Source organism: Pieris napi, chromosome 4 (assembly GCF_905475465.1).
Source record: "Pieris napi chromosome 4, ilPieNapi1.2, whole genome shotgun sequence".
NCBI classification, from domain to species: Eukaryota; Metazoa; Arthropoda; class Insecta; order Lepidoptera; family Pieridae; genus Pieris; species Pieris napi.
In genome coordinates this window covers 8,726,714-8,751,205 of record NC_062237.1, presented here as the reverse complement: position 1 = coordinate 8,751,205, position 24,492 = coordinate 8,726,714, and the positions used below count along the sequence as shown (strand labels likewise).

The 24,492-nt window shown below is 35.8% G+C and overlaps 1 protein-coding gene across 7 annotated transcripts in view; it reads left to right on the top strand.

Moving 5' to 3' along the window:
* The window catches only part of LOC125048647 (autism susceptibility gene 2 protein homolog), a 57,225-nt gene that overhangs the window by 21,591 nt on the left and 11,142 nt on the right, over positions 1–24,492 (top strand). For 3 of the 7 annotated variants that reach the window (XM_047647428.1, XM_047647430.1, XM_047647427.1), the window contains exons 3-5: positions 90–209; positions 722–757; positions 1,629–1,655. In XM_047647428.1, coding sequence (XP_047503384.1) covers positions 90–209; positions 722–757; positions 1,629–1,655 — 183 coding nt within the window. Of the gene's footprint in view, positions 1–89; positions 210–721; positions 758–1,628; positions 1,656–18,211; positions 18,729–24,492 lie in introns of those variants that run through there. The other 4 variants (XM_047647429.1, XM_047647432.1, XM_047647431.1 and 1 more) reach the window with 4 other exon arrangements.

Genomic DNA, 24,492 nt, shown 5'->3' with positions numbered 1-24,492 from the left:
GTGATTCGTTTATTATTCATTGTAGGAATTATTCATGAGATCATCTATATAAGCTATGTAACCAATTGATATGAGATGATCTTCTGCAGGGTTTAACGCTGATACAAGACGCTGGTACGTCGGATGACAGCGGCAGAGCGTCAGAAAGACTCACTGGCAGTTCCGTGGCACCACGCGATCCCGACTCCTCGCGCGATCGTCTTAGTGACGTACGTATTCATACACTTGTACCAAAAACCGCCTACGATCGATGTACAGTCATAGCATACAAATAAGCAAGTGTTATATGTCCACAAAGTTTCTTATATCTCTTGTGACCATCGGTAAAACTTACGTCCGATACGGCATTGCATGTTAACTTATCTCACTCAATGTTGTGGATGTATTTTTTGTTAGTCTCTTAGATGATTTCATACGTAAATCTACTTTAGTTGCAATTACCCATCTCTCAGCTCGAATTTATCATTATACCGCTATAAATCAAACTAAAAATGTGCACGAGAATTTATTACTCTTACGATCCGGTATAAATATTCAATGTCGCGAGATTAACGGAATAAAAATAGAATAAAGTGGGGTTGAATGTTTAACGTTTGCTATCACGGATGTATCGGCGACAAATAACAACACAATGTCAATTTGAGGGAGAGATGGGATCGACGTTACCTCCCCTTTTCACTCCACTCCACTCACATATTCGCTTTCTCTTTCCTGCCTACAGGCCAGTAGCCGCTGTAGTTCCGGAAAAGGCTATATCGTGAGTATAATCATTGTTGTCCTTAAGTTTACAAATCTCTGCCATACCTTCGAACACTCGACTGCGCTTTTTATTTAAACTACGAGTTTAACTCACTCAGCATGCAACTTCACTTTTTGTTTTTCCGTTCATTTACTTTTATGTCTTCACTTGTAATAATTTCCGAGACTTGGGGTTGTTCGTACATTAATAAGGCTTTAAACACATCTGTAAACATTGTAGTATTGTTATGAAACTCCATTAGAAGAGTGATTTAAACGCGAAAGCTATAATTTTAGATTACCTTGTGCAAATTTACCCTGATCACGCAAAATACACAGTCCCTATTCGATATTCGGCGCGTATCGCTGCTAAATCACAAGATTTGTCGAGGCGGTACCGCACCGTACTATAACATTACCTTACCGCCCTGAATACTTCATGTTCTGTATTTATTCGAAATTGTAATATCTCATTCTGATCCCTTGTTCCCCGCGCGATCTCACTTCGTAAATATTGTATGGCTTATTTGGCGATCCAACTCGACGATAGTCTTTTTCTTCTATTGACTTCTCAATATTTATACGGAGATTGATATTATGTTTACGAACAAATGAATGTTGTATTCACTTGTAACAATGATACATACATTATCTAACATTAATGTGATATTTGACAATAAAGCTATTTGCATGATAATACTACAGTATTTGAACAACGCTTTAGTCGTCTCGTTTCATTGTGTCGTACTAGAGTGCAGTTTGTTTAGTCGCACAGAATTAATTTATATCAACCGCCATGCATGTCTGCTTATTATCACTGTTAATGCATGTTATCTTTTATTTTTCAGCGATGTTGTGTACTTACTCATAATATTTTTTCTCCTTTGCAGTGTGATAGTGAAGGCGAAGATGACAAGGCAAGTATCTCTAAAACTCCTCTTGTTAAAACTTTACCACGGCGGTGTTTACGATACGCGTAAATTAATTAAACGGCTCCCCGACTCTTTGAAAGTTGAAAACAGTGTAGAGGATAAATGTCTGCGCGATTCGAGTTGCAAACTTACTTACTCCTTACTCCTTCTCGGCTTATTACTGGACGCGGCTTCGAGTGATTAATCTCCCGAGAGAGCCGAGCACCTGTTTACAAATTGTTTAGACCATTTCACTAATTAGATTTTTGTCACGTACCTATTTTAAACTATTTGAAGAGCGTACCCCCGACAGAAATTAGTTGGCAGGTCAGAGTTGTTAAGCGAACGTGCAGTTGAGGGTTAATAGCGAGTTTCGCTTTGTACGGCTCTGTACACGCTGTAGGGGCTTAACTAACTCGTCAACAGGTTGTGAAATGTGTTTCAAAAGCGGCTAGAGTTGAACATGGAAAGCTTTAGCGCGTGTCGACGTAGCAAAGGGTGCTGATTACGCGCCGCTGCTCTGTTTCGTAATTACAAGATCTGAGCTGACGCGAAGTGCCCCTAATTAAGTACATTATATTTCACTTTAGCGTTGAACTGAACCGGTGTAATAAAATCACGTTACGCGTCCAGCCAAGATTCGCTTTCATTACAATCGAATTGTTGAAAGGTTAAACCGTTGAAATTTTAATAAGCTTCGCCCGAATTATCCCAAAATTAACAGAGAATTATTTCCGCCGGCGGATGGAGGAATGAATTGGTTTTATTTAAATTAACATTGATGTTATATTTATTGTTAAATCGGCATAGAGCGATTTTATAAATAAAACGTAATGAATATTGTTGTCTGAAAACTCGTGGCAATAATTTCAATACGTTTGCTGTTGTATAAACAGAGTCGGCTTAAGCACGTACAAATGGGAATAACCACAAACAAAGTCGACGGCCATTGAAATCCAAGAGCTTTAGAGTGATAGCATTGTTCGCAGGCGCTTGCAATCCGGTCCCGACCACGTACCTCTTAATCTAATTACGTCTGGCCGCTTCGCTGCCCCCAAACACCACCCACTTGAGCAAAATAAACTTGAAGTTTGAAAACTTTAAAATAATACCACTCGATAGCGCTCCGAGCAAATAAATGACTTCTCGATCGTTTGATAAATGATCACGAGTGTGAAATACAAACAGTCCAACTGAGACTAATAACAGCGTGGCTTAAAGTTCTTTGAGAATTTCAATCCATATTAACGATACAGTTGTGAACAATGTAATAGTTGATGAGCGATAATCGTATTTTTATTAATACTAGTAGTAATTTATTCTAATTATCGCTCGTTTAAAACGTAACTCGTACGTTTCCATTACAATCTCATTAATTCAATTTGCCATAATTACGTACGTAATTGAAAGCAATAACTACAGGGCGTTTCGCTCCCAATATTAATATTAAACTTAATCGAGTTGCACAGTAATGCCGGTAAATGGATATCTGAAGAGAATCAGTGTTGTGCCGTCGATTAATTAAATTATCCCGACAGGATTTGACGCTATCGGACGATTCTCTTGAGCTTCGTTGCAAAATTAACGTTCGGTTCGAAGCTTTTTAATTGAGTTGTGGGTTTTTTGTAAGATCAGCTATTATATTATTGTCATATACGTATGTAGTACAGCCTCTGGCTCAGGGGAATACTTAAAGTTAAAGTAATATTTATCACTGCTCATTTAAGCCGTAGGGAGGGTCGTCGTCGTATATGTTATGTTTGTTTAACTAATTTCACTAATTTAAATTATTTCCTAGCGTAATCTAGAGCAAAAATTTGGCTAGGAATTTAAATCAATACTAACTTTCTTGTTCTTCTTATACATTGTCCAAAACCTTAAAATTCACATAAAAATAATTGTTCAATACTCACTCAATATTTAAGAATTGGTTTAACTAAATAAATATATGTTGTAATTGTAAACGAATCAGACTATTAGCAGCAGCTCAACGCGAAACCAATGTGGATGAAAGGTCGCAAAACATTTCAACAAACAAGGATGTAACAAGTGAAAGTGAAAGCGAAGTGTCATTCGTGTTGTTATTAACGAGCGTTTTATCCGAGCTTTCTTGTATTAAAGTCAGTATGGGATACGTGACACCACACGCAAAACCCCTCACATACATAAAGCAATAAGCCAATATAATATATTGGTATTACGATTATTAAACCTAATTTTGTTTTATTATACAATAAAACAAAATGAGTACAGGATAATTATAAAAAGAACCAGCTACAAAGTAATCTACCACAATACAAATCAAAGTTGGATATAACAATTTATAACTCGAACGTCCAATATATGGCAATCACCGTCTATGTCTATCTTTTTCCACTCTACCTATAAAATATGATCTCAAAGAAAAGCAACCTCCATTTATTGTTACATTGTAATGTTGCAGTATATAGCATTATAGCTGTAATAAATAAATTATAATAATTAGTCGCTTGACTAACGGGAAGTGTAACAAAAAGTAACGTTTAAAGGTGGGAACTGACCAACGTTACGAGGTGTAATGTAACATGTAATGTAATGTTACACAGCGAGTATTCCGTGCAGTCAGTACGTCGTGTTACGGGGAAAAACAACGTAACACGACGTACTGACTGCACGAATGCTCGCTGTACAACATTAAGGTGGGAACTGACCAATGTTACGAAGTGTAATGTAACATGTAATGTAATGTTGTACAGCGAGCATTCGTGCAGTCAGTACGTCGTGTTACGTTGTTTTTCCCCGTAACACGACGTACTGACTGCACGGAATACTCGCTGTGTAACATTACATTACATGTTACATTACACCTCGTAACGTTGGTCAGTTCCCACCTTTACATTACATGTTACATTACACTTCGTAACATTGGTCAGTTCCCACCTTAACGAACGTATTGTGTTATACTCGTAGTAAAATGACATCAAACATATACGTCACTATAATGTGAAAACATAAATACACTTATTCAAACATTGCGCGGCCTTACACCAGCGAAATATCCCACAAAGCAAATCCAGTTAAAACTTCATGCTGAACACCTTTCAAGCCTTGTTTAGAATGTTCGCCGCACTTAGCGGGAAAACTAGATCCGATTTAACTCTGGCTATTTACACTGGGGTTCAATTATTCCTCAACTCTTATGCAAATCCGCATTTGGGTAATTACGTAGCTCTCGCTAACGTCAGATGCGCTTTGCGTTAATTTATTTGACTTTCTGCGCTATATTGAATCGTACATACATTTCAAATTATATATAAGCTGTTTATCTAATTAATTCCTATACTAAATACAACGATAATACGTTTTTACTCAAGTATTTTTATTAATTTTTACAGATAATTCATTCGTAACTTTGTGTAATAATTTTTTATACGTATTACGAAACTTGGAAACCGTTTAGCCATAAAACCAACTTACATTGGAATATATTATCGCTTAAATAAAAATACTTTTAGTATATTATACTTCCGAATGAATTTAGAACAGCTACTAAGTTATGTGTCATGTACATGCCTATGCAGTTTAATAGTAAGTTTAACTCGTGTAATCTCTATTCTCTAAGGTGACCCTGGCAACCGGCAATGACGGTCGACCGCAGCCCGTAGGCACTTGTTTGTGAATAATTGCTTATGAACCAGCAGCCCACAGACATCTTGGCATATTACCGTTTAAGTCTCTAAATGTTTCTACCACGTTAATTTTGTAATGCAGATAGGATTAATTAATTTATTCCAAGGTGGTATTTTAAGTAGCTTAGCAGAGGAGTAATTTTATAGGATAACCTTTACCTTTAAGATTTACCTTTGTTTGTTTAAAACATTTATGAGTTTAGGTATAAAATACCTTGCTAAGGCAAGATAATGTTGGGTATAGCGCAAATGTAGTTTTGTACAATGTTATCATTATGTGTCTAAATAACGGTGCTAATTACAGCTGAACTAATTCATTTTTTAATAGTTAATTGTTAGTTGAAGAATTTCGGAACCTTAACAAGGTCTTAATTTTCTCTATGCTTCCTTGAATCAGCCAGTTACGAAAACGAACAACATTTTTGTAGCTGTAGTCGTTCTTAGATTGGCTTCGTATAATGATAACTCTAAAGATTAGGACCTAATTCTATTTTTTGTAGTATGTAACATTAGGTTGTTACCTCCTATAAGAATGAAATTCAATTTATCTAAATTGAACATGTTCTATAACGGTCAGCAATATGTGTAAATCTCATCATCATTCATCATAGGTATCACTTCTAGTCGATTAGAGCGAGGTGAACGCAATCTGCTCACCGCTTAGGGGGATTCCAGACACATTAATAAGAACATGAATACTTGACAAGCTCATAGCAACGAGACAATCGATCGAACAAAAAGCTATCAAATTACTTGTATATGATTGAGAGGATATTGCATCCATAGATTAAATCTTTTTATGATAAGACTCACGACTTAAACAATATATTACCTTAATTTATCAAAACATGATCTTCGTAAGAATATGAGCTATAATAGTAACCTTACCATTTTCGAATACTATTCGTTTAAATAAAACTTCTTAATTGCATTATTTATATACTAAGTAATTGCCCTTTAGTGTTTCGCTAACGTAACTTTCTATAGTAAATTAAGAGTCAAACAAACATTAAATGTATAAAATATTACAGTGAATTGTCTCGTAAAATATGGTAATTCGTGCTTCATTATCCTTGTAGACATCATTAATAAATAATACAAACTTCCTCAGAGAAACTTAAAAGCATTTCGCTAGCAAAAAGTATTTTGCAGTCTACCATTTAAATTACAATTTGTTTGAGCATATAAATATAAACGTTTTCCGCTCTCACGTACACTAATTACTTTGAAATTCCACATCTAATAGAACTTAACGTTTTAAAGTTAAATCGCTCCGAAAGAAATATTTCCCGACGCGGCACTGTCGGCCGCCTCTTGCCAGGATTTACCTTACGCAAACCTGCCTCAGTTAATTGAAAGAGCTTCTTTCATTTACTGTAATATTTTATGGAGTCTGGGTGCGGTGAGAGTTCGCGGTTTTACTCTAACTCGTAACAAATTTTCCTCAGCGCTCTTTCAACCGACCACTTAAGACTCTTTATATTCAGCAACAAGAATTTAATCTCCACGGCTGATTCTTAATTTGATATAAAAATTATTGTTGTATTTGCTATGGCATGCGTTGAACCGCACATAAAGCGAAGAACAGTGGTTTGAGAGTTGAGACGCAATACAATTAGTGTCCAAGTTGGAGGGTTAAATTCAGTAGCGGCGTGCCGACATGAACCGTAATAAATCGGCCACACCCGCGCCGACACTGGCGCATTCAAGATAAGGGTCATCGCGGCACCGTCAACTACCACTACATTGTACAATCCTAATGATCAACAGCATAAACACCCTATACGAACGTTTTACGACTTCTCACTCCCATTACACGCAATCTTCCATCCCCCGCGCCTTATTTCCCTTTCATAACGTATGAAACGTTCTTCAAATAACTTTTATAAATTACAATAAACTATGTACGTAACTGCGTGATTAACATAATGTTTCTGGAATGTTCCACTTTTGTCTTGTAAACGAGCATAAAGTGAAAGAACAAATTGCGAGTTTCCCCAGTATTTTCCTCGCTCGGAAAAATATATGTTTTATTAAAGCTCGGCATTTCCGAGAGCGAAGCAGCCCTCCGGGCGACTGGCGAGGGTGGCGGGAGGTGGAGCGTCCTCAGAGTGGATCGGCGGCGCGCCAGTCTATAACAGACAGTAGAAGATATAAAACATATTTACGCGCCTATAAAGTACTCTCGTACGCTCGCTATCCACATTCTCTTTGTTCCGAGCTTGCCAATGATAATGCCTTCTCCCATTCGGTTTAACTTATTTCGTTCCCGTCTTATCTGGATTTCCTTCAGCACTTTTATTTATAACCGAAGTGGCGAAACATAACTGCCTAATATAAATGGTTTTTGATAGCAGCTTATATTTTATGGCCCTTCTTGTACGATATAGATGATTTTCTTTATTCTTTGGTTTTTCGTGCCGGGATCGTAAAGGTCGTATCGTTTCTTGTGTAGATTTATTCACGTTATAAATATTTTATGAAGTATGACGTAGTAGACGTATGAACTTGAAGATATTGTAAACATTAGAGAGTGCAGTTTGCAGTCGACTGAGAGTGTACACAACCGATCGTGTTTTATTAAAGTAAGCGGAGAGAAAGAGGAGAGCTCTTGACGCTATTCAAAACGAGTAGAACGGAAGGCAGAGCGTTAACGGTAAAGCTAGAAGCGTCTTAATCTTGTGCGACAGTACGGAGCTGAAACCCCTTGCGTAGGTGAGAGGGTGTAATAACAAGCCTCCCCAATCCCGCTACACCGCCCTTCGACTCCCGCAAGCTTGCTCGCTTGAAAACTCAGATTCGTATTATGCTGTCGCGCTAACCGGCTCGACTTGAATAAGACCCCGCTTTAACTAAAGCAAATTGTAATTTTAATATCTTTCGTGTCAAGTGAGCCATTACCATTACTCTAGCTGAGATTGTAATTATATAAATGCTGTATACTGTAATAACTATATTATTAAACATCCTTAACCTGCGATTATCTTTGTTTGTCGTTGTTGCGTATCAGTAAGCATGATAGAGATAAAAACTACATGCATGTCACTCGCTAAACACTGCGCTGTTATCTATCTCTTAAACGCCAAGGAACTTGCATTACCGATAAGGATCTAAATCTGACATGGTTTTATCATCTGATAACGTATTATAATAGCTATATTTTTAAAATGGATTTTTGACGAAAATAAAAATATTTGCATAGCGAAGGCCGAGGCCGTGGATAAAGTTTCGTCGTCAAAGGGCCGTAATTATCCGTAGCACTCGAGTCGAGGTCGAGATATCTCTCGACAGATCAGCAGCTCACTCGGGATGCACTCTGCTATTCCGTTTGTCACTGCGCTCGGCTGCGGTGTGAGCTCTCTGATAAACGGACTTCAACGTGCTTTGAGTTCGAAACGCCTTTAGCCTCATTCACTGTTGCAATCTACGGTCCGTATAACGCATAGGCATTAGTGCATCTGTGCCATGACGTTTATTTACGGCTCGACGCTGGAATTTAAAAGCCCACGTTCCGGGTGGACGTTTGCTCGTTTGTTTTCTATGCTGCATTTCTCATTTGTTTACATCTCTGGAAACGTGTTGGAGTAGAAATTATTACAGCGCTTTTGCTTTAATTTATCTAATATTATTGTGTTTTACTGGTACTTTAAATAAAAGCAATCGTATACGTTGTATAAATTTTGGATTTTTTTTATATAAAAAATGTTACATTAAGATCATTTATGGTCATAAACTACGCCTTCTTTGTATTTACCTTAAGTCTATACGTGGTATTTATTTGTTCGAACATTTACTCTATCTTTAGAAAAAGTCGAATCGATAAAATACAAAGTGATATAAAAAATAACACGGAGATATATAACTAAGCTAACAAAAGTAGGTACTATAATTTAAGGTTTAGATTAAAAAATTTACGAGATCATAATTATAATCCTACTCTGAAATCCCACTTAAGAACAGGCCGTTTACGTAACGATAACAAGCAGAAATAAAACATGTTTAACATTGTATGTAAATATAAACATAAAGCCAGTACAGCCTGTATTAAATCGCTTTCCTTTACCTTGTTAACATTACTAAACAATGTAAAGGTTTCTCATGCTTTCGATATTCTAAATTAGACTTCAATTATTAATTCAAAGATAACATTTAAAGTTTCAGCACTCATTTATTAGGTAAAATTATTGAAGATCGTTAGTGGTGAACAGCAGTGAGCACGGAATGACGAAATTAAGCTCGCGACGACACCGTAATAAAGCGGTTGACTATATCACTCCGCAACTTGAAATGTTGTAATCCATTAATAATGCGGCAAGTATGACAAAAGCCAATTTATATATTCCGTCTGGAGTGAAATTTTGGAGGAATTATTATAAAGTAATCTAAGTTAGGCGATCCCTGGAGATGAGGGGGATGACAGGTGTTTAAGTACACGAACAACCGCTTCCCCACCCATTGAGATTAATCGTATCATAGCCGAGACGGAGTCGCTTGAGCGTGCGGTTTCTGGATTAATTGCTCGTTCCCAGCACTAATGTTACTTACATTACGCCTTCAGATAGTTGCGAGCACTGATAACACATATCCATCAACAAGTCGACTTACTCCGCAATATCTTACTTAAATATTTATCGAGATTTCTATTATCATAATTATAAATAAACATTACAATAGTCGCACTATGCACACATGAGTGATGTCAACGCCGTGTCAATAGACTTAACTAATTGGGTTCGTTTTAACTTAATGCTCTCTCGGTGGCAACATCTGACGTTGATATTTACAGACCGCACGTCCGTGACATTTTTTGCTGACGGCCTTTAACGATTATTAATAAGCCAATGAGAAAAACCAACATCGTGCCGTAATAATTTAATTGACATACGTTAAGAATTGTGCTATGCACTTAAAAGGCGAACACTAATTAAGTAAGCGGTACTAACGAGAATAGTGTTTGCTGTTCTAATTCAATTAGCATTGAATACGTACAGACATTAAAATGAGCCTTAATATTGGAGCATGCAAAACCGGTCCACGCCTGGCGGCTGCTTGGAATCGACGTATCTCCTGTACATTCTCGCAAGCTCATTAAGAGTGTTTTTGTCCCGTTTCGTGTTTATCTTATTACCTCGTCGCTCTGACACTACTAAATCGGTTTCCACTTCCACTAAACGTCTGTTATGGCGATACGCTTTTTACGAGATACCGATCAGCGTTCGGGCGAAAGTTTAAAAGAAATCTCTGCGTTTATTTCGTACCGACTTAATGTTTTGAGTTGGTTAAATTATTACCGATGTTATCGCTGCCACGCACTTATCACCTTCACCATCGTGACGGTTCACGCCCGTGAACACAAATCGTTTAAAATAATCTGCTACCAGTCATATTTGACAGTTTATATTGTAGGGTTATTGTTTTTGCCTGTCCGCGAGCGATATTTCGTTCCGCTCAATGGCACAACAATTAATTTTGTCAGGGGTAGCCTGTCTTTGCAAAGGGCCGTAACGAGGGCATTACAGTGTCAATTACGATTTAATATGTAGGTATACTGTCATTAACTGCGGTCATCAAATCGTATCCTAATTTCGCACATGTATAGTAGTGTGTGTTACAGAAAGTGGAAAGCAATTTTTATAAACTTTGCCTTAAATTGAGTTCCTTAGAAGAAAAAATAAGCCTACTTTTAAATGTAACACAACGCAAACATGGAAGATGTAAGCTAGTAAATAATAAAATAAATCAACACGGTGGCATCTTATAAACTCTGAAATAGATTTACTCTTTGTTGTGTCGTAAATTGTACGTGAATAATGCTCGGGAAGACAGATCATTATTTTATATGGACGCTAAAACACTCGTTGTCGGCGCTAGAACGTACGTTGCGGGATTATTCCCCTCTTTATGCCGAGCTAGATGCGTCGACCACTTTGTTGTTTTATACTTTGTCTCGGAGTGACTTTATGCATCGCCTCATTGCTCTCCGTCGTTTCGCTTAGTTTTCCCTCTTTATATTCAGTTCATGTCACCAAAGTTAATGTATTTTAAAAACAGAGCTGAAAAGAGCAGATTGTGTTGCACTTTTCATGAACTTCTAACAGATGTGTTGTTCTTGTGAATCCAAATATTTCAACAACTGCACAAGTTTTAAAAGTCTTTTATACTTCAACTTCACAATAAGTTTTATCCCTTGAAAACTTTTATAGGTTGACTTAAGCTGAGCTAACGCATAATTATTAAAAAAAATTAAAACTGCAAATGTATGTTATCTATTTATTAAGCTACTTTTATTTTCATTATAATAAAAAAGAGCGTAGAGCGTATAGTGACATGGTGACAACATTTTACATTATACGCGAAAACAAAACCAAGCCAGAGAAGCTTCAGAGCTTTACCGGATATTTCAATGGAACAAGCCCGAAAACTCTCTTTAATACTTTGTTCTATTACAGCGTTGGCGTGCAAATATTTGCGCAACGTTGATTTTACATGCATTTTACAATATCAAGTGATAGTAACTTACGACTATTGAATATAGCCCGTTCTCTTGTTGCTTTATGTAGTTCAGATTTTCACCGTCGTAAAAAGGGTTGACGTATGACAATGGATCCCTAAACGACTCTTTGGTGTGAAGTGGTTTATGTCCACTCCACTTAAGATAACAGAAGACCGGTCAGCGAGTAAATTGGATACCGCAATACCCTACAATGGTCGCCAAAGCTATTACGTCTTGAGTTTTATGTGAGCAGGAATTACTTTATACGAAAGGGTAGGTCCCAGAGTACCTCGCTTTAATTACACTTAGCGCCCCTCATGCGCATTTGTTCTTCTCGTTTTATGAACAACTTAACTACTGTAGGAATTAATGGCAAAATTGTTACCGTGTTATTATCGTAACCACACTCAGCTCTTAACGACTTAATAGTTGTGTGGTTTTTATATAAATGAAGTTTTAAATTGAGTAAACATGAAATAGCACCACTAAATGTTAGTACATCGAAAATCACAGTCGCACAAAGCGTTAAAGAGTGGGCCGATTACTCTCATCGTGAAATTGTGTTTAGTGAGTTTATTCATTACTTGGTACCGTAAGGGTAGGAGGAGAGGATGGGGGCAGGGAGGTCTACCCTCGCTCTGCTCAGTTTATGGATATAACCTCGACAAAATACCCCTAAAATTGAACTGTTTTTATTACGTACTCTCTTTATCTGTTTTGGTTTGTTGTGCTCTTAATACGTTATAATTTTATTTGAAAAATCAGAGCTTATTGTTTTCTGTGTTATTTTTATTTGTTACGTTAGCCGCTTTATACGAAATTGTTATCACAATACTTCTTTGAAGAATTCTTGTTATCTTTAGTATTTGTTTTATAACGTAATAAATCTATCGCACAATCACAATAGTTACGAGTGAAAACATAACGTCCACGATTTATCTCCTCTTGATAATGTATAAATAGCTGCAATAGGCGGACATAAATTGAAATATCAATTGCGTTTAAATGAAAACATTGTTTAGATGCCAAACGGTTAGGAAGGATGATAAAACAAAGCGTCTGGCAAGGAACCAAGTCTCGCTGCGACACGAATGGATGGTTCCGTGATTTGCAACGCGAATACTGCTTACAAAACATCACTTCGCCCTACACTCTATTCTACGACTCTCAGCACTGTACTTAGCCGAGATTTGTACGAATTCATTTTAAATGGAGCCGCCAGATCGCAATTACACTGCCTTTGAGCATACGGAATGCGCTCTACATGACATTCAATTCAATTTGGCGTACAAAGCGCGTCGAAATTCTCTTTCTCTTTGACCAAATCCTCTTATAGAACGGCGCTTTGTTAACGAAATAGCTACGCCAGCGCCAGCCGCGTGTTTGTTTGACGTGCTATGACACTGATATGGCTGACATTACAAATTAACTTTGCTAAAAATGTTGGTGCTACAATGCAAACTAAAAACACGTAGTTTACGAACTTTTAACGTAGAATTTCAACGTTCAATACCAAAAATAATTGAAGTCTCTTTGATCGACTATAAAAGAAATAAACGAAATGACCCAGTGATTTAGAGGATATGTGAGATCGCATATCGCTGGCGTAGGTTGATCGATGCTGTCAAATGTTCAAACAAGCCAGTTGGCAGCCGGCGAAAACATTCCAAAGATCGAAATCATCCATCTGGACCAGTCGCGTGCTTGTTTCGCTTTTTTCTCCTTTAATACCCGGAGCATTGATACAATGAAAATTTATTACTGCATTTTATTCCAATGGTTAATCTTCTTGCAAAACGATTTTTGCATCTGGAAATTGAGCTCTATAATAAATTCAACGATAAAGTTATCCTTTCACTGGAATGGAATTAATTGAGTCTGGTTTCTTTAGAGTGATTTAATTGTTCACTTTTAAAGGATTCTTACTGAAATATTTTAAGCTAGTACATTTATTGAGATAAAACCTATAGTTTTATATTGAACTTGTTACAATATAATTTAGGAAACCCCCAACAAATTCATGCGATGACTACAATCAGATCGTCAATGACTATCAATTTGGCAAAATAATAATATTTTTTTTCAGCTTTTTGATAGCAGACTGTAAAAAATAATTTGTATGTTTAGAATCACAAAGTCTCGTTATTAACTTAACATGTATTTTTCATAAAAATATTGTAAAAGAATCCAGCGGCGTATAACGTTTGAAAAGAAACAACTCCAACAATGAAACATATTCGAAACGAGCATCAAAAATGTAGAACATTTTCTGACGACTTTGTTCCTGCATGAAAATTACGTAACGATTGTTACCGTGCTTTTTTATTCGTTTGGAGTTTTGCTCGTGCAGTTAAGAGAATGGAACACGTAAAATGCATTTGCAGAGTAAAGATTGCGAGTACTGTTTACATATTACTTGATTTGGTAATTTATGCCGTCCATCCGGTGGTCGATTAGTGGAGTAAATTGAGCTTGCGTCTGCCGTAATCCCATCGTATAAAATAGCCGGGAACAAAGGCCGTACGACTCTGCGGGAGCCGAGCTAACTTATTATTTATTCACATCTATAACGAAATTCTCCGACCCTCGTCAGTTTCGCATTTGCCCTGCCACCGCTGCACTTTATTTTTTCCTGTTTTGCCTCCTGTGTGGTAAATAGAATGGCAAATGACATTAGTAAGATTCTATATTGTGAGAAATGGGAATCTCATAAACGCTGAAAACTGTTGAGAGACCATTATTTATACGGAAAGTTTGCATTCAAAAGATATGAAAAGAGTCGGTATTCTCGCAAACTGTTAGATAATGTCTGTGGACACTCAACGCAGTCGTTGAAAATTTTATGTCACCTCACACTGCAACGTCGACTGCATTTCCCCTCCCTACTTCCGCACTCTGTTGACACTGAATTCTATCATCAGTTTATAACGTATGGCAATTTTAATAAATCGTAGTAAAATTAATTTAAATCTCGTAGCTTTAGATTTAGCAACGTATTAAATATGCCAATTATATAATCTTTACAAGATCTTATCTAAATGAACCGGTTGTCGGCTTGATGTCAACAGCTTTTTTCATCACGAATAACAAGTTACTAGATCGCGATGACATTATTGTAAGTTGACAAAAACCCGGCGAGTGGCGAATCCCTTTGTGCCGTTGACGCTCTTGCATATTTCCGTCGGTCTCTGGTTTCTTTGTCACAAATCCTGATTGCAACTTCTTAGTACACTACTGACGCTTAGCACGAGCCACGAGCTCGTCACAAAGGTTTTTGAATTTAAAAACCACTGCTATTTTTGCTTTCATTTCCATTGTTGTTTAGTTTCGGCGAGTCACATTTTTACAATGCATTTTAAGAGAAAATAGCTGTTTTAATTTCGGCTGTTGTGGGGTTTACGATTAAAAAGAGTGTAGGTATTAAAGTACATACATTACCTAAAAACGTTTCGTTAGACGCCAGTGATGTTCTCATTATCATTCAGAGTTCGTGCGCACAAGTCACTAGGGTATTAATATGTTTAGTATATCATTTCACGATATGAGCACGTGTGGCCTTTTGTATTGCGCTTTCATAACATCGCACTTTCTCTTTAAAACACTACCAAAATCATAAAAAATATTAAAACCGAAAATACAACAATAGTACGGCTAATTCCACTATTAATTGAATCGGAAATATGTTAAACCAAACGCTCTTAAAATACAGTCGACATAAAAAACAATTCAACAATACGTTCACCGCAAATTGAATGAGGTTCGAAATAAATCCCGCTGTCGTTATTTGATTTCCAATTCCCTCCAATTCGGATCTCACCCCTGTTTGTCGTTGTTCGCCATTTACCGTACGAAAATATCTCGTATGAATGTTATGAAAAACCATAATAGGATTACGCCGGGCTTGCAAAATATAAACCAACTTTTGTCTACAATTTTATAACAGGTAAACAAAATATGGGCGTAAATTGAGTGTTGAAATTACTCCAGTCAATTAATACGGGACCGGAAATTTATAGGTTGCTGAAAAAGCTTAGATTCTTATCACAAATCGGGGCCGGCCCTTCATTACGAACCCCGAGGGCTTCGTAGCGAACCGGTGTTATATCGTGTTAATCACTTTTGTCATCCATCGCCACGACAACGAATCCTGTTTTATATCGACTATCGAGGCCAATCAGATAGCGCAAAATTGTTTGTAAAGTTAAATTATAGATCGATCACCACAAACTTGATAAGTAGCGGTTTTTACGTCATTAACGGGCTGCAAGTGAACCGCTCTTAATCTACGCAATCAATGCCGGAAGCAATTATCATGTCCAGTTAAAGCTAATTGCTATTAAAATACAAGTTGAATATTAATTTTATTATCAGATCGTATCTAAAGATATTCAATTTGCATGTTTTACTGTTGCTTTGATATTCAAGTGAAATTCAACGTTAAAAAACTATGCTATATCGTTTATAATGCCATTAAATTACAAGGTTATGTTTATTCAATTATGTTAAACGCGGAAACTGTCAATTGATTAGTAAATATATACAAATATTTATTAAAATGTGAGACGGAAATATGGTCACAAAAATGTGTCAAAAAGATTGATGTGTAATTACGTTGTAACGTGATACTTTTACAATTAAGGAAATCAGTGAAATGAAGATCGCTAACTTATTCTTCTTAGTTATTACTGAAATAGAAACTTGTCTGTTTGATAGGAACTACCTACTAACTAATAAGCAGCAAGCATTTGCGTTTGGCGTTAAATTGGTAACCAAGGATTTCAATTAAATCTAAAATCATAATTAAAAACGATTTCACATTAAAGGCACAGGTAGAGAAGTGATCACCTTGGAAGATAACGTGGTTGCCTGAATCTCTATATACCTATCCCAAAGCTCTTCAAATTAAAAATTACAAAAAAATTAAAATTTATTAACTGGTAGTGAAAGCTAAATAAACATTATTAGCAAAGATTTGTACTCATGTTAAATATTTTATACGATTAATATTTTCACTGTTAATTGAGGCATGCATAATTCGGTTACACGGTAGGCACATTAACATTCAACAATTAATTTGTTATCTGTTTACTCAAATGTTAAATTGAAATTAATGATATTTCAATTTCAATTCGGTTATGTTTGATTATTTGTATTAAAATATCGTATGTTTCTATTGTTCTACAAGGCAAACGCTTTGTTTTATAGGCACAGCTTTGATTCCACGTAAGTGCTCATCTAAGCGTCGTATTTCATTCTAGTTTGATTCCTGGGGTGTGCTTAATGTTTTTCTGATTTATGTTATTCGAGCTTAAAGAACTTTCATTTTTTTATCCTTAAATCAATAATCGAATTTTAATATTTTGGTAAACTTCGATATATCATGAAGAACAAAGGGAATGTATTAATTAAAAAGGTATAAAAGGCGCTGCAATGATAAAATTAATCACTAACAAAACATGGGGTAAAACTAACAAATCGCCCGACGGCAGTTCTAATACTCCATCAAATTAATTCCAGCGTTTTTTCTTTTCTAAGCTTCGAGCATACCTTTTATTTCACACTCTCCCCTAAAGCTCTTTTGCTCCTTTCATCTCAAATAAATTACCAAATTAACATTTCTCAGCGGTCTTAATAACATCGACTTCGATATGAATATTTTATTGCAATCTCTACGCATTCAAGATTTTTACGCTGAAATGGAACACGTACAGTGGGCTTTGTAAATCAAATACCTGTAAACAAATTTGAACCTTTGTGTTCCGGTATAAGAGCGAAGTGGAGCACATTATTTGATATCGATTGTACATCTTGCACGCTTATTAGATTTCTATACGGTTTCGCTTGTAATGTTGTTTCGTATACAGTAACTAGCTATTGTATTGGCATTGCGGTGCTTGAGTTCGGAGCGTTTCAACAATATTATATACAGCATATAACAAGAATTTATTTTATAAAACGTTACTGTTGTTTTGAGTTACTAATATTTAAGAACGGGTTGACCATACTGTAATATTGTTTTTGCTACTAGGTACCCGAGTAAAGCACGATGTAGTGTGTGGGAAAGTTCATCATCACTTTATCGGAGTATTAAGATTTTGACAGATAAAACATTTTAAAATGTACTCTTAGAGAAGTTAACATCTTCTTGCATAGAATATCACGAAAAACAACAAATATTTAAAGTTTCGCGAGACAACAAATGATGGGGACCCCTCAGGAAGAATATTCAAACAATTGTAGAGCGACGTAAATAAAAAAAATACGAGTAGAGTAACTGAGAGCAGGCTGCATACATAGGGCGGTTTGGGTGATGCGCTCACAGCATTTGGGCGGGCGGCGCGTGCGCGGGGCGAGGCGGGCTAGACGTCGACGACCCGTTCAGCCGAATGCGGCCGGCGCGCCACTCACGAACTGGCCGCACGGCCGACCTGTCGCACGCCGATACACAACTCGCGGTTCGCGATCTATTGTTATTTTTAATCACGTATCCGCGTTCGCCCACGCAACACACGCATTCCCTGGATTTCAGTGACTGAGGATTGCAGTGATTTTCATGGATTTAAGTGAGTGAAATAATCCGAATATTATTTTGGTACGTGAACTGTAAACAATTCGGGAAATAGTGAAGGAAATTTTAATTTGTTTTCAAGTTAAATTGTATGTGTTAAACGTTCACTTAGTGTTTAATATTAAAACACAAAAGTTAAAACAGTTGCCATAGTGAGGATCAAAGATTCGCCTAAGAGCAATGCTGAGGGAGGTTGTAAAAAAGAAAGCAAGAAAAAAGGCGGGAAACAGAAGAGTGACGATACTTTCGTGACAAATAGTAAAATTGATAAAAGTGATAAGTGTACCGCTGGAAAAACGGATAAAGATACGCCAAAGAGATCCCCGGCGAAACATGAGACGGAAAATGAGGTATTAAACCAAAAGATATTCAAGTATCAGATGATTGGTTTAGGTCTTATTTGAAGAGAACATTTTCTTATTGATATATATTAAATATTTAAAATAAATCGAACTTTTTCCGTAACATCAGAAATGTCTAGTGGTCAAAAATTTATTTATTCATAATTTTGATTTGATTTTTTGATTTTAACAGATTCTATATCCCTATATGCATAACAAAGTTTGTCTTTATTCTAAAACTTAACACACCGTGACGAAAATAGAAAATTTCGCAAACAAAACACTGCGATTTCGTGAATTGCGGCGGATCACGACGCTAACTTCGCGTGTAACATGTGACGATGCGTTAAATTTTTTTTATGAAATAAAAATAATGCTACATAATAGAAAAATCCTATAATGTTATTTGTAATATAATAGTGACTATTTTGTATTTTTTTCGCCATAACCTATAGACCATTACTAGTCTCGAATGATGGTGGTGTTAAATCTACATACTTTACATCTAGATTTTCGTCCTTTTACACAAACACGTCTTGTTATAGTGCTAAACAATGTTAGTAGGTAATATTAACGAAGTTGGCATTTTTAGAGACTAGACAAGTTTTAAAAACTTTTTCAAACTTTAAGTTCATAACATGTATACTAAAAGTTATTCCACGATTAAAGAGCTAGTTACTTTAAAATTACCTCAGTGTTTTATCCTACATTTTTAAAATAAATGTATTAAAAATTTAATATAAAAATTCACGTGACGATGGTTCTCCGTCCACCGAACCGTCTACATTCATTATAATAATTAAAAACAAAATTAAAGCAGCAGAACAGCCAAGGCAAAAGTTAGTGATCTTTTAACGACAACATTTAAATAAAACGTATTCAAATATTGCATAAAAAAGGCTTTTTTATAATAACGACCTTTAAGATAATTAATGGATATTAAAAATACATTATCTATCCATAAAAACAATATTTTAATTAAGCTGCAATTTAATACGACGCAAAATCACAAACTAGATTTGTCAAGGTTTTTTTACATTTATTTAAATTAATTGCGCACATAATAATTATTCGCATGAAATTACTAGGAAAAAATCTTATAATTCAAGGTCTTGTATTTTTAGGGAATAATTTATACATATATTTAATTATGTTTGTTAATAAAAAAAACATTATAATTTTTCAATTTGTACTTTTATATTGTAATGAATGAATAAAGCTTTTCCTATTCTATATTGATAATTTGTTTCAATACATTTTCTATATATAAATCGGTTTACTATTATCAGCTAAAGCATCAATTTTATTATTATTTCCATAAACTACTCGACTATTCATTCTATTTTAATGGTCGTAGAAACTGCCTATTAATTATTATAACATTCGAATGCTGCAATATTAATTTGTTAAACGGACAAATTAAATTTGCCATCGTTAACCGTATAATATTGTTTATTGGATATTAATAATTATCATATTAAACCAATTATTAAAAATGTATGACAAGCCCTGTTCATTAACCAGTAATTCTATTTAATTGTATTATAAATTATCCATTGTCCGCGGTAATGGAGATAAGAATTTTTCTCCCATTATTATAGACCATTTGCGTCAATACACTATTAACAAGACTATTTGACCATTTAATTAACCAAGAGTAAATAGATAAAATACATAAACATGATTGATTGTTGGCCGATAAACAAATTAAACCGGAGCTGATATTATGTTTACCGCGGAGCTGAACACTGCCCCCGGCATTACTCATTAACTCTACAGATGCACATAAAACGAGCCCGACTGTAATTATTATCAATATTTTATTCATATATCTGTTACCTGATTGTAGAGAACTGGATTAATCTCTTCATTTAATTAATTTCCAAGAGCACTTATTCACCTGATAAGGTCGTGATTTTGAATATCGAATGTTTTAAAGTCACGCTTATCTACCATATCGGGATCGTCAATGTTCTGGTCATGTCCAATAATTTGTCGCCTCTACATATTGTCTGCGTCCGATTCGTTTACAATGCACGGACCGTCACATAGTAGGAAATTTGGTATGCAGCATAAATTCGGGTCACGAACAAACAATTCTCGTGCTAAATATTCATGGCGGGCACTTAGTATTTTTTTCACACGGCTCACACAGGTTTATTTGTTCGGCCTTTTGAAAAAAACCCGTCTACTTATACAGTGTTTATATTCTTAACGTTTCGAGTGTTATAAATAACGATTTCACGAGAAATATTTTGCATATTGTCGTTTTAAAGTTTCGTAAACTTTCCCAGAAGTGTCGTAATATAAAATACTTGGATAAAAATTACATCTGTCAAAGATGTCAAGTTGTATCGAATTGAATAAACCGTTAATAAGGCAAACGTGGCCCATTACAAATTCGCCAAAGGCTATGATCAGTACTGTTGAACTTTGCTACCAGACTGTTCCCGTCGAGTTTAAGTTTTACCCTATTAAAAGTTTGTATAAGTATTAGAATTTCGAATGAGGGGCGAAAAAGCTATCATGCCGTTTTTTCCGTCCCCCTCTGCGCCTTGCTTCACAACAATGGCTAGGCCCGGGGGAGCATCCTTGCTGTAGTCGTGAGATTATACTTTAATATCGGTTCTGAATTCGTAATTAAAATACCTGTTCTTTGAAGAGTTTTATTACGAACTGCCTACGGTGCCGTATTGAGATCATAAGCGAGAAAAAAATATGTTCGCATTTAAATAATCGCAACAACATTAATATTTAAAAGCGTGATCAATATTAGAGTCGACTTTCAAAGTTTATTTTGACACGGTTGACTAATGGGGTCGTTTATTTTTATTGCTGGTTTATTTAGAGTCGTGCGTGTTTCTGGCCGGTGTGGGCTCGATGGAACTATTATTACTACCCAACACGACATCACTCATCGCGCTAATATCTCTATGATTATCTATTTGAATGTTAAGCCGTTTTGACAAGCGGCCAACGTTCCAACTCGCTACGAACAATACATTGTTAATAACTACGTTTATTTATCAACTCGAAGAATCCAAAAATTAGTTAATAGAGTTGCCAAGATCTATAAATACCGTCGGCGTTTTTTGCGATTCCGGGTTTATTCTTACCATAAATATTTTTAGTGGGTTTAAAATAGGTTTATTTATTAAGGAAACTAAACAGATACATCTCTATACAGTAAAAATAAAATAAAAGTAAAACATAAAATAAACAAAAAGTTTCACTGATAAAAAATACAATACAAAGTAAAACTCATGCTGTCATCAGCACAAAATTTATAAATTAGGAGAACGACAAACATACTAGCAGCTATAAAAAAACTAGGAAGATACAAGGCTTAAGACATTAAGAGTTTTAACTCATTCTTAAATGAGGCAGTTCGTTTATATGATTGCTTTTTATTTTACAATTAGCTTTGATAGGTTTGAGAGCAAATATCAATGAGACGCAATTTTCTCGGCGTGCAGCCGTGGCCTACATAACAGCCTGGCCACGGGACATTCGCCGACGCGAATATTCGCGCGGTGCGAACCGCGATGCGTCTAGCGACTGAAATAAACTCATAGCAATGTACTAATCAAGCCACGCGCAACGGCGACCAGCGATGCGACCGGCGAAATGTACCGAGCGAATCGCGCGGGCGACTGACGTCGCGACGGGCGAGCGAAACAAATGCATGAATCAGTACGGTGCAAGCCACGGAGTCGAGCGGCAGTCGCGGCGAATAGAGAAGGGAATAAATAAGTTTAGTCGTGGTCGCGGCGAAAAATGAATACAGAGTTTTTTGTTACTGAAATACTGGCTAGACCAGCTATTTGGAAGTCTGGCCATCCACAGCATTAATTTAATATACCTTAATCTCAAAAATAATTTTTCAGCGGCACTTAAAATTCTATTTGCATTAACTTTTTTCTCCAATTCTGGTTGAATATTCATAAGAATATAATTGAAGGTTTCAATACTCATTCTGGTATACTCAAAAAAAATATTCTGGATATATTCTGAATTTCTTATACTTCTTGTGGAATTCTCCACAATTTCTCCAAATATTAGGTCTTGCACCAAAAGCTATTACTTTCCAAGCAATATCGAGATGATTTCGATAAAGACATTTCGCTGTCGAACTTCCTTACTGGTCGCGGCGGCAAACGTGACTGGTCCGTGGCCTGCAAACGGCCCCGCGCGAATGGTCGCCTCGCCTCCCGCATCGCGGTTCGCACCGCCGATCCCCGTGGCCAGGCCGTAACAAAGCGTACATATACACGTTAAATATTTCACTCGTGCTCTTAATAAAATGGTTGCTATAAAATAATTTACGTGAATTTTTAAAGCAGCTAAATAAAAAACGTAAATAATTGGTATGTGGCTTTGAAGTGGTTTGAGTTTTTATCGTAAGTCTGAATATTAATTTAGTTTAGTAATGGAACGGATAATTTATGTGTTTATAAAACGAAATATAAATTATATTATTTATTTAATAATAACGATAGATATATGTAATGTATTCTTTTTACAAGAGGTGGCGTAACTGTACTAACAATACATCCTTATAAAGCTTATGCATAGACAATCAAAGTCCTTTGTCGCCCGTAAAATTGAATACGTGAGATGATTACGATTTTCTTGATATTACCGACCCGATGTTCATTCAAAAGGCAGAACAATAAGCGGCACCTTTGTATCTTAAAGCAAGGGAAGCAGTAGCACGCGACTGATTTATCATTCCATTGTTGGTCCCCGGATGAAACCAAACATTAAATTGACGCTGAAACGAATGTGTAGTCTTTTACACGAGTTTTAAAATATGCGCTGTAATATTTATGTAGTTTTTAAATTAAAATATAGATATATACGCTGACTAATACAGCGATAAATTAATAAAAACGTTTTTACGTTGTTACGTGTTCAATCAAAATAATAAACTAATTCAAATACGTTATATTTAGATAAATGTATTATCTGTCGATTGGAAAATACGAGATTACAGGATATTTAACGGTAAATGAAAGTTCCGTTGTAGATGATAACCGATTTTTGTACATTGAATAGTGTGGGGAGTCGTTTATATTTAGTTTTATGTATTAGATGGAGTTAATGATACTTCAAGGCATTACATCACTCGTTTTCATTATTTACCGTATATTTTAACATCAATGCAGTCCCCAAAAGTAAATATAGCTTATTTTCTATCACTAATATTGAATCACTTTGGTTTAATAGTGGAAATCAAAAATTTAATTCTTGACGATAATGGTCTGGAGTATCTGAATTCCCGTTAAATATTGTTTTAATCAATGTGAAACTTGTTGCGATCGTGATCTGTCCGCTCAAACAGCTCGGTTACCCAAATAGTTTTATTGAGCCATTTTCCCCGGAGATCGTAAACGTCCGCAGAGTAATTACTTTCATTCCCAGTTAAAGACTTCGGTTCGCCTTCATAAATATCTTTAAGATCTTCCTTTATAATGGCAATCGACGTTAAAACGTTCATTTTTCTCGATCGTCTCGTTTACTACCTGAAATGAAAAATAAATTTATTTTCGTACTTTCTACGATATTTATATTTTGCTATCATGCCAGATCTCTTTCGATAACAACTTCGTAATCGACACCTTGCAATGATTTGACATATTTGTGGCCAAATAAACAACATTAAAATTTTTGTAGCATGTAAAAAAGTGATTATATTTTTGCATATCTATGTTTTTATCGTGCATATGTATGTGGCATGTTGTTATTTTTCAATATAACTTAGCTATGTTAC